This window comes from Pagrus major, chromosome 23, assembly GCF_040436345.1.
Source record: "Pagrus major chromosome 23, Pma_NU_1.0".
Lineage (NCBI taxonomy): Eukaryota > Metazoa > Chordata > Actinopteri > Spariformes > Sparidae > Pagrus > Pagrus major.
In genome coordinates this window covers 13,799,882-13,811,771 of record NC_133237.1, presented here as the reverse complement: position 1 = coordinate 13,811,771, position 11,890 = coordinate 13,799,882, and the positions used below count along the sequence as shown (strand labels likewise).

The window sequence follows — 11,890 nt, the reverse complement described above, 5'->3', positions numbered from 1 at the left end:
ATGTGTATCAAAGGCCTCAGACTAGTGTGAAGGATAAACACTCATGTTACCTCTTAAATGAGTCCAATCATCAAATTAGATGAGTGTGATGCCAACATTTAAGACAAAAGACAAGACAACACCTTTTTTTTAAATAACATTTGAAAATTGCACACTTTTGCACTCTGATTTTTAACTACACCGCCCAACATTGTATTTACCGAAAAAGAATAAGACCTCAGGCTGTGTCGCATCAAATAATGTAATAATTTCCCTGGAAATGCATTAACGCCAGAAAATGTAATAAAATTTACACCCAACTTGATAGAAAATATAATAAAAACCCACTAATGCATAATTTAGTACTTTCATTTAAACCCAATGTATAAATCACTCTAAAATTCTTACAACACAAAATGTAGAGCTCTGGATTGAAAATGAACAAAGTATTAAATTGTCCGTCAACATTATTACATTCTCAGTTTTGAACAAATACAAATGACCCACTTGAAAATGGGGCTTTCCAATAATGTAGATTATCAGTCAGGACATTTTATTAAATTACTGGGTTTATAACATTTTCAATCAAGTTAAGTTCAAATTGAATTACATGTTCAGGAAATTAAGTTTTAAGTTTTTCAGAATAGAAGCACTACCCGTACAAATGTACAACACTTCAACATTAACTACATACTTTGGTTTTTGCACAAAAGGAAATAATTAAGTGGCAAAGCTCAAACATTTACTCAGAACAGGCATTTCTGTGGTCATTGTTCTAATTATAAAAATTAAATGGTAGGCACTAAAAGTGAGCTATACTACTGCATAGTCAACTAAGTACTGTATGCAAAAGCCACATTCTTCACCACACACGGTGGCATTAATCCAGGGGCTACTGTTAGTGATTCACAACCATTCAGGTATCCTCTTGTCAAAGCACCACTCGGAACTCAGTGTTTAGAAACTTATATTTTATTACAAAACAACGACCTTAAAGTTTCAGTGTTGGACAGACATGTAGGAGCAACCTGAGCCACTTAAGAGTTTCACTTAGCAGGACAAACAAAACTCTCAATTAGCCGTTCATTTGGCCTGTAGTCAAAGGGATGATATTTTGCCCACCACAGTATATAATAAAATAAATATCATACTGTACATGTTTTTTGTCTACACACATACAACCAGACGATCAAAGGACATTTTGCTGAACAATCCTCTTCAATGTAATTTACATTTACATTTACATTTAGGGCATTTAGCAGACACTTTTGTCCAAAGCGACTTACAATAAGTACATTTGTAATTAATTGAAATATGAGTCAACAATGGCAAAGTTATGACTCGTTAATAAAAGTCAGAGCTTAAAATGTGCAAAGTTCAGTTTGAACATTAAATGTTATGACTTATTTCTTTTAACAGCAAACATCAGTAACCCTTTGAAACCCACACTAAAATATTAAATATATTTATTTTAAATCCAAAGCTCACAACATACAACACAAGGTGTGATGATAGCACAAAGACAAATAAAAAAATGAGGTTAAGTTTTCCCAGCCTTATATGTAAACACCACCACCGATCATCGACCCAGTTGATAAATATGTCAAGTGCAAGCAAAGAACAAGGCGAGAGTCTGTTTCTGAAGTGCGTGATCATTATTTTTTGTGTCCCTTCATTATCTTTCCCCGAGGTCTTTGGTGAGGCCATTTGCTCTCCGTTCCTCCCTGAGGTTATGTATGGCATTCAGGAAAAATTCATACCAAAAAAAGGTGAAGCCTGTTGACAATGCAGCCTTCACAAGGCTGGGTGAGAGGCCTTTGAAGAAGCCTCGGACGCCCTCCTCTTTGGCTATTTGAACCGCACAGTCCAGCAGGCCTCTATAACACCGCACCTGAAAGAGACACAGGAGAGAGTGCTTACATACTCACAATAAGTGCTCCAAAATGTGACACATGATGTAGATGAACTTACCTGTCCAAAGTGAGCTCTTGCTGCCTCAAAGCCCCCCACCTGCAGTCTCTTCTTGAAGAGGTCAAAGGGGTATGTGATTGTTTTGCTGATCATTCCCGCTCCACTGCCACAAACTAAGCTCCTCAGGTTTCCTTGAAGGGGGACATAAAAAGACTTCAAACTGTTAACACTTCACATGTGTGTATGAGATGGTGTAATAAATGTAATGGGCAGGACAATGAGTTTGATTTCTGCTGACCTCCTGAGTTTCCAGCTGTGGATGGTGGAGTCAGCAGGTTTTTAAAGATGTTGTAGGTGAAGAACTGCAGCCCGGCGTAGGGAAACACTGCCATCAGTGTTGGAGAAAGGCCGCGATAAAATGTCAGTACTCCCTCTGAGCGGCACATTGTTGACACAGCATGTCGCAGGCTGCTGTACACCTGGGAAGACAGATGAGGAATAATACAGGATTTTGGCAGGGTTCATAAGGTTGAATGCCAGCCAAAGTAAGGTAATTAGTGTGAACGCTGATTCAAAAAGCAAACATTTATGCTTCCATCACACCTTTTTAGACCTGTTATGCTTTTTAAAATACCAAGTTTTTTTCAACTTGTTGAGTGAATTCAGGTAACTCATTTCAGCTTCCAGCTCTGAGAGTATTATAATTACCTCCCAGGTTGTCTAGCAATGCATTTCATCACTTACCTTCTTAAGACTAATGTAGTTTGACTTTTTTAGACAATTCATTTCACATTTTGCATTTCAAGCAATGCTAGGGTTCACAGTAAATACATTTTCCAGCAATATCCCATTTTTTTCAGTACTTCCCTGCAATAAATAACATTTCCTAATGATATAATCAATTAGGCTTCTGAAGACAAATATTCTTTGAGTTGCTTTGTTGTTTTTAGCATTAGTTTCCTTAGATGGATAAAACTTAAAACTGGGGATGCTATGGGCTGCTGTCGTCATTAGTTTGATTTCCACTGACATCCTGAGTTTCCATCTGTTTGACTTGTGCCACATTCACAGTGTGTTAAATTCCTATCTAATCACAGGCTGACAGCTTTCTCAACAACATCAACCCATCCAATCAATAAAACAACTAGAAGAAGAACAATGACTATGAGTTGACATAAGAAATTCCTGACAATAAGTTCTGAAAAAAAACTCTCTGACAGCTACAGTTTATCAGCGGTGACGAGTGCTACCTTGGGCTCTCCCTGAGCTGCAAAGCGTGTCCGCAGTGTGTCTAGAGGCTGGCAGACTACTGTGGCAGAGCAAGCAGCCAAACCGCCACACACAAAGTGAACTCCTGCTGTCTGGCTGTCATACGACGTCGTCTCATGGACCATCTCAGTCAGAAACTCAAAACTGGCAAACTGCAAAGTGAACATACACAATTTAAGTAAACGTTGCTAATACAGGTGAGATAGTTTTGCGAAGTTTACTTGTTTATGTGAGGATGCAGTTTATGGTTTTAGAGGCTCTACCTGGACGGCCCCATAGCAGATGGAGAGAAGCTGTGCAGGGATGTGGCCTTTCCAGAAAGCAGAGAGTCCCTCCTCTGAATGAATGCGGCGGGAGGCCTGAAATAACCCCCAGTACTTCCCCTCCGGCCTCTGCGAAGACACAGGTTCAATCTGAAGCTGTGGGGATAAAAAGGCAGACAACATTAACAGCATATTTAATTTAATGTAATGAAATGTGCCAAGAGAGTGGCAGCCAAATCAACAACGGATGATAAATGTGCATTAACACTACATCATTACGTTGTGTGACACTGACTTTAATATACTAGCTTCAGTATCCTAATGTAAAGTTTATTTCATAGTTTGAAAAGTGAAAATATTGAAAAATCCTAAATAAAAAAGGCTTTGATTCAAACATATACAAAATCAAAATGAGTCCACAGAGAGTAAACAAATACATCATTACCTGAAATCTAATTTTGAGCACGTCAAGGGGGCTGATGAGGGCTCGGGTGACCATCCCAGCAGCTGACCCAGCCAGGGCTGCCTCCTCTGGGGAGAGGGATGCACCCTGAGCCCCGGGGTCATAGCCCACCATGTCTCCACTGCCTCAGATTTCTGTTAACACTGCAAACACAGATTATGATTGGTTTGTGTTTTGTAATAATAGCTCAATTAAAAGTAAACTTAAATCATTTTGTTGGAAAATATCATTCATCCATTTAAAACAAATCATATGCTACATATTCTCCACTAGCCAAAAGCTCTGGCGTCCTTCCTTCTCAAAAACACTCAGACACTGTGAGCTGTGTGATTTGAGAGAAGTGAAAAGTGAGCCAAGATTTCCGTTATATCATACTGCATACTGTGATGATTTATTTTTCTTGCGCTTTTCGACTTTTTTTTTTTTTAATGTAGAAAGCAGCATGCTGGATGTGACTACCCAGAAGTTTTATCCATGTCACAATAATAACTGATTTATTAATTTTTCCTGTGAAAGGCTAGTCAGCTAACAAGTCAGTGGCACATCTCCCTTCGTGGGACATTTTAGATACCGTACCTTAAAATATTGTCAGAGTATAAATATATAGACAGAACTGTCGAGAGTATAATATCATTTAGTATTAATACCAACAACACGTGTATGATACCAGGTACAGTAACAGTCACAACAGGTAGAGGACATGCAGTGGGACCTTGGGACTAGCCTAGCTGACAACATAATAGCCTTTTAGTTTGTACCGAGACACAGGGCTAGAGTTAGACGGACACTTACCTTATAGTAAGTCCTTCATAAAAAACAACAGCTACAGTGAGCTCGAAAATCCCGACAAGGAAAATCCAATGCTAACAGGACAAATATTGGATTCCATCTCTCGCCCAAAAATTGCTAATATTACTTCCGGGTCAGACACCGCGTACTCCACCTATCAAAGCAGAAATAACGCAGCAAGAGGCATCACCCCCTCATTGGAACACACCGGAAATAACACAACCGCGAAAGCATTAGTTTCCCTCGTGGTCCCGTTAATTTTTGGTGAAATGGAGAGAGGCAGGGAGTCATCTTGCCGTGATAGTTCGGCTTTGAAAGGCTGTGTCTAGCGTAAGCTACCAAGTGGAATGACCAGCTTAGATGTGAAGAATTAGCGCAAATTTAAGGTACATTTTTGCACATTATTTTCGAAATGTAAGTAATTGATTTAATCGCAGTCCTTCCCGCCACCCCGACATGCAGTTAACGTTTGCCCGTTTTCTTTCTTTTGGCGAGAGGTTGTAAGGTAAATGTGGGTTAATTAGTTAACGCTAGGTAACTTATACAACTTGACGCTAACTCGTCTTAACGTTTAACGGTTCCCGCGGTAGAGCAGACGCACACAAACTAGCTTGTGTTCATTTGAGATGAGTAAACATCAGCTGTTAGTAACAGTGAAACTGCTGGCGTTACATTTACTCTCGTTACCCAGCGATAAATCAAAATAACGTTACCCAAGTTGGCGTTTAGCTAATGTCAGATGCAACGTTCATGCTAATGTTAACAAACATGTAGCGTGAGCAACTTGTGTGTGGCTAATATGTAGGTGTTGATACGTTACGAATCAAAAGACTACTTTGCTCTTGTGGTGTGTGTTATCTGTTGATTTGGGGTGTCAGCTGACCCTTTGGTTGACCTGAGTTTGCCCGTGTAATCCCTCCTATCCCCCAGTGAATGAAGTGTGGGGAGCGGCCAGTTTGATGACAGCACAGCAGGATTTTTGTGGTTATTGTTGTCACACAAATTGTTCTGTGCTCTCTGTCTGTGATGTATTTTGTGCCCAGCAGGCTTGAAGCAGAACCTCAACCTGTTTCTGAAAAGCTTGCATTTCTTTTGAAAACACCTGTTATACTTTGACCACCTTATAATGCAAAATGTGTTGTCTGATTTTCACAGTGTGACAGCTCTCAGGTGTAAGTTGGTGTCTATAATGGAAAACTCTACCGACGACTACAAGATCCAGTCATTTGACCTGGACACACAGATGTTGCTGAAAACAGCATTGAAAGGTTAGCATGTTACTGTAGTCTTATCACTCGTTTACAGGAATTTCAGTGTCATCACGTGTTGCAAACATCTCCAATACTTTTCAAAATCTTACCTGCATAGACATGTTGCTGCATCGTAATTGATAAATGACCATTCAGCATCCACTGTGTGAATGACAACCGTCTTAAACTATTTTTTTGTGAATGCATTTTTGTGTCTTTCAGATCCAAGTTCAGTGAACCTAGAGAAGGTATCCAATATCATCATGGATCAGTCTTTAAAGGACCAAGTGTTCAGCAAAGAGGCAGGACGCATCTGCTACACCATTGTGCAGGTCCGTACCGTTTGCAGTTTGATGTGCCATTTGTCCATCACCATTTAACAGTCCATGTTAGTTTGTTAGATCAACAGGCTGAACACCATCAAAGCAGAGGGATTTAAGAAACCAGAGCCGGGCTTAAACATCTGATTGAGTGTCTTCAACCAAATTCTTAATCCTCTTACCTTATTAATGCCTAACTGGTAGTTTACACTCGAGCAACGGGAAGCTCTTAAGCCAGCTTACCCACACCACTGTGTTTCCTGACTTTTTGTACACACTCCATCACCCCTTGCAGGCCGAGGCCAAGCAAGGCAATGGAAGTGTGTTCCGGAGGAACTTGTTGAACCGGCTCCAGCAGGAGTTCAAGGACCGTGAGGAGACAAGGAGGCGTTCGCTGCAGGAGTGGGTCTGCTATGTCACATTCATCTGCAACGTCTTCAACTACCTCAAAGTAAGTCAATGATCATTCCCATCAAGATATTTCAAACATCATCAGATTATCATAACGTCTTAATCATGAATACAGAGCAGCATTGTTAAAGCATTGAATAGATTTTCTTTAAGCTGTCACCTTGAGATATCTTTGATTGCATCTTGTGTTCAGTGTCGCAGATGTAAATCTCCAAAAACTTCTGCCGAACACTAAAACTCTACATGTGCCTCTCGAGATGCTGTCTAAATGCAACATCCTGAATGTGTGCTGATCTAAGTGTTTAGTATGTCAATGGTGGGAAAAGGAGACAGGAACATGTGGCCCAGTTCACTTTCACATCCACTGGAGCTTGACTCAGGTTTCACCCTTGATAATGGCCCTTGTTGTTTTGCACAGCTCGACTCCTTTATGGAGACAATCTATTCTGGTTTGTCACTTGAATTATAGTCGAGGGTTTAACATGGGTGTCTTGATAAAAGTTTTAGTCTTGCACTCTCTGTTCATGTCTTCACCTTTAGGTTAACAACATGCCTATGGTGGCCCTGGTCCATCCTGTGTTTGACTGTCTGATAAGGCTGGCCCAACCAGATGCTCTAATGAATGAAGAGGAGGTAACAAAGAATGTGGAGTTATTTCACCTTTTTGTTCTTTTATTAAAGTAAGAACACTGGCACTGATAGATACCATGCATGTGGGAAATTGTTTCCTATTTTCAGAATTTAGTAACAACAACTCTTCTCCAGTACACCATGCTTTATTCACTAAACTGTTTCGGCCATCTTGCCTTTAGCAGGGTGTTGTCTGAGGATGTTTCCTTCATCATCAAAAGAACTGGATGATAATTTGTTGCCTCAAAGGCAAAAAAAAGCCAAAGCATGCTGTGTTCTGAAGCAGAGATCTGTAACATGTTTTAATCAACCTCGCATGTGAGAGAAAATCTTTGCAGGGCAATCGCTAAACCCATCTGCAATTGTATGACAACGATATAGCCTCTGGGGGAAACAGCCAATGTATACGGGTTTCCAGTGTTGCCAGTGGCTATCTGGATAGCATATAGAGATTGAGTGTATATATATACTATATAGGGTATAATAAGTCTCACTATACATTCGAACAGCACTATGAAATGGCAAACTTACCACATAGTCCACTGTATAATGAGTAGTTTTGGACAGAACTCGAACAGATATGTTCATATGAATACAGAAACATTTCTAAAAAATAATAAAGAGCTAAATCGGCATCAGATGAGCCAATGTGTTCTGCCTCTTTTGCTCTCAATACGAACTGATAACAAAATCTTGTCCCTTGCCTCCTTTTGTTTTAGTCAATTTCTTATGTGAATGAATGGTCCTTATTCAAGATTGAATACTTTTCAAGAAAACACACACTTAACAGAGTTTATGTTTCATGAGAGTGTCTTCACTACTCTATAAGTCACTGACCTCTCCTCCACCTCCCTCTGCAGGTGGACTGCCTGGTGCTGCAGCTGCATCGCATCGGAGAGCAGCTGGAGAAGGTGAACAACCAGCGGATGGACGAGCTGTTCTTCCTGCTGCGGGATGGATTCCTGCTCCAGGAGGGCCTCACCTCCATGGCCCGTCTGCTGCTGCTGGAGATCCTAGAGTTCAGGGCTGGCGGCTGGATGCTCAGCAGCACTGCCCACAAGTACTACTACAGTGAAATTGCTGACTAGGATCATTGAAAGGACAAGGGTGCTGAGCAGCTGTTTCACAGGTGTGTTAGCCAGCCTTCAAGCACCTTGGATACCTCTCCTTAGTCACCACTGATTATAAAACCAGCAACATCCTCCGGGAAATCAGTAGAGGGTTTTGTGCAGATTGCGGTTCATAAACTGTAAAAAGACTTTCATTTTGCTGGAGAGTTCCCTGCGTTTGATAATATTACTGAGACATGGTGCCGTGGATGTGGAACGTGCAATAGTTCACCAGGAGTTGAAGTTAAGTTAACGAGGTTTAGCCACATTCAGGTACACTTTGTTTAAAGTTTGATTACAGCTGAAGAAGCTCAAGATATTTTTTATGTTGTTTTTTTATCTTACAGGCATTCCTGTTTTGAGAAAACATTTCAAAGTCCAACTTATTTTTACCAAATCCAAAGGACTTGGAACAGACATTCCAGTCAGATGCAAGCTGATTTGGTCTTTGCTTTACCTTTTATTGTTGCGTGACCAACACTTTAATTTAACTTTAAATCAATATTTTACTTATTTAGTTGAATATTTTAGCGTAGAATTGAAATTTTACTAAAGAATGGAGATGCAGTTCAGAGGAATTTTCTGCCTAATTTGTCCTGTAGGATTCCTGTGTTACTGTGTTTCATTACATTTCGTTATGAGGCTGTTTTGTCAGATAAAGCATTGTGTCTTAATTCAGGGATCTTCTTTTATTTTTTTTTTGTTACAGCTCAACTTACAACTACAACTCAAAAGATTGGTTACAGTTCATATTTAAAATGGGTTTCTACAGAAACTTGTTACACAAGTCGTGCCAACATAACAAGAACAGCATCATCTGATATAGGAGACTTGATAAAGCCTAAGCTCTTAATTTGTAGTAGAGGTGCTAGAGGGCAGTGATGGAATTAGTACTCAGAATCATTTACTTCAGTAAAACTATTACCTATACTAGTAAAAGTCCTACATTAGAAAATTGGAAAAAGTACCAAAATTAGAAGTACCACCTTGGATCAGTGAAGTTGTATTTTAATTCAATATTATTTATTTGTTGTTCATATTTTGTATTATAATCTGAATCTGCAAAGTAGTTTGTAACTAAAGCTAAAGTAAAAAGCACCTTATACCAATATAAAGTAGCAGAAAATGAAAATGCTTGTGAAGTAACTCAAAATTGTACTGAAGAACAGTACTTGAATAAATGTGATTAGTTACTTTCAGCCACTGCTGGTATTTTTCCTCCTCTCACATACTGTATATGCAGGTCAGTTATGAGTATAAAGCCAGTAAATGAGTATTTTACCTTTTGAATTAGACTCCCACCTGCACGGGCAACAAACACTATCTGAGCTTAGTTTTAAGTTTGCATCTGCTGTGACCTTTGTTGATACTCAGTGACGGCTTTATGGTCTTCAGCCAAAGCTGTGCCTTGGAATCAGACAGACACAAACGTAGGACAAATGTGGTGAAAATATAACATCTCTGTCGTTATGTTTTAAAAGCTGCACCTGTGATGATATGTAAATAAGTTAATCCCAATATAAAATTTCGCTTGCAGAGCAGTCAGACAAATCAGCTTTGATCAGTTCAGAGACAGAATCCTCAGTGTTTGGAATGAAAGCCCAGCCACTGTGAGGATCTCTAGTTGTGTTTAAAGATTTGTGGCAAGCTTTATTACTTGTCACCACATTCAAAGCAAGTTGATAAATAATTAAATTGAAACTGATCTTAAAGAGTTAGATAAGGAGTAACCAAGTTTGAATGCTGTAGACACTAATAGTCCCTAAAGGACACAATACTGACTGACTGCAATATATGTTTATATATTTTATTACACTGTTGCAACATTTTTACATCACTCAATTCCATTTTTTTATGGTTGGGTTGTACATTTAATGCAGATTTATTTGTTCTAATAAATCTTGGACGTTTTCATTAATTTGGTATTATGTGTTTATTGGATGTGAAATAACAATACAGTATTTGCTATGTGCTTTTTGAACTGAATGCAATTTGTCAATAGTATGGAAGCTCATTTCCACCAACGTGCTCAAAGGAAATTATCCTGTTAGTCATTAAAATGAGAAACTCTCAAAATAAAGTGAAGCTTTCTCCAAATAATAACTAATAATAACAATAACTAACTGAGGAAATCATCTCAGTATACTTTTTTTAAGGGCCAGATTTGAAGAAAAAAAAAGAAAAGTGAATTGCAAGAAACTGGACTTCTACATTCCCTATGTCTGACCTCTGGAGCTCAGAATTTAAATGTGTTAAACAATCTACTTTTAATTTATTCTCTTGCTTTGCTTGTTGTTTTCACAATTGAAAAGACTACTCTATAAAAGTACAGGAAAAAAGGAAGCCCTGAGGGGCAACTGAGAATTTTTTTTCCCTGGTGATCCATTTTCTTAGTCTTTTCACACATGAAAAGAAAATGTTCTTGTGAAAAAAATTCACTCAGTTTCACACATGAAAAAAAACAACTTTTTCACAGGTGGCCAAAAAAAAAATGAAGGAACTTAGTAAGATTATGCTGGCAAAACCTTCTTTTCCCTCCAGATCGCAAGTCATAAACACAGGAGAGAAAATGATTTAGTTCAGACTTAGAAAATGGATCACCAGAAATAAAAAAAAAAATTTCACTTGCCCCTCAGGGCTTCCATAGGACAAAAAGGTTGCCCCATTTTAATCTTAGAAGTAGGTTGTCAGTTTGATTCTTCTAAATTCCCTCTGCTTAACCAGCCAAGGTTAAAACTTTTTATTGAAATAAAATTATTTTTGTACAAATTACAGACAGAACTAATGAATGAAACTACCCTAGTCATAAAAATGGTTGAAGGGCTGGATTGAGGTTGTTAGAGGACTGTGGTCGGCCCATGGGCTGCCAGTTGAATAGGTGTACAGCATTGTATTTTCCGTTTGAAAACACAGGAGATGTTCCAGAGGAATGAAGACTGGTAAGTAACATTATACAACATTCTTAAACTGTAAAACAGCTACAGAAAGAAAGTTAGGGAAATTAAAGATGTGCATGTTACTACACTTAGTTCATATTGGTTCTCTATGACCTGGATGTCTGACCTAATACTCCCTCACTGGGGAGAACATGTAAAAATAACCTGTCAAATAAACAGATTCCATTTTCCAAAAAATTTGATTGCGTTCATACATTTAGGACAGTTGGCATAAGACAATGAATACATGTCAGTTTCCCTATTTCCATACATCTTATTGCTAATGCTGCCAGTAGCTGCATCCACTGGCTACTGGCCACCACCACACTGCAGGCGGAAATAAAATAGCCCCGTTCTTTGAACATACTGCACGTTATCTGGTTTAAGCTACTAAAAAACATGTATAGGTGCTCTAGTGGCTTTTATGCATATGCTGCAAAGTCCGACCCATAACCCAATAATAAGTATGACAAGAAAAACTGAACCAAAATTTGAGAGACATAGAATTGTGCCTTTCCACTATAATTTTTCAGTGTCATATTCAGGCAGTCATCGCACTG

The 11,890-nt window shown here is 38.9% G+C and overlaps 2 protein-coding genes across 2 annotated transcripts; one reads left to right on the top strand and one right to left on the bottom strand.

Moving 5' to 3' along the window:
• Positions 1–935: 935 nt before the first annotated feature.
• On the bottom strand, positions 936–4,830 carry slc25a19 (solute carrier family 25 member 19). Its single transcript, XM_073494603.1, has 7 exons — positions 4,678–4,830; positions 3,868–4,028; positions 3,423–3,578; positions 3,141–3,311; positions 2,189–2,369; positions 1,951–2,081; positions 936–1,870 (listed from the first exon to the last, which is right to left on the bottom strand). Exons 2-7 carry the CDS (start codon positions 3,997–3,999, stop codon positions 1,655–1,657), a joined length of 987 nt encoding a protein of 328 aa, XP_073350704.1. The 5' UTR covers positions 4,000–4,028; positions 4,678–4,830; the 3' UTR covers positions 936–1,654.
• A 146-nt stretch (positions 4,831–4,976) lies between these two features.
• Positions 4,977–10,312, top strand: mif4gdb (MIF4G domain containing b). Its single transcript, XM_073495295.1, has 6 exons — positions 4,977–5,060; positions 5,830–5,942; positions 6,147–6,256; positions 6,540–6,695; positions 7,196–7,288; positions 8,146–10,312. The coding sequence occupies exons 2-6, from the start codon at positions 5,864–5,866 to the stop codon at positions 8,371–8,373; spliced, it is 666 nt and encodes a 221-aa protein (XP_073351396.1). The 5' UTR covers positions 4,977–5,060; positions 5,830–5,863; the 3' UTR covers positions 8,374–10,312.
• Positions 10,313–11,890: the final 1,578 nt, after the last annotated feature.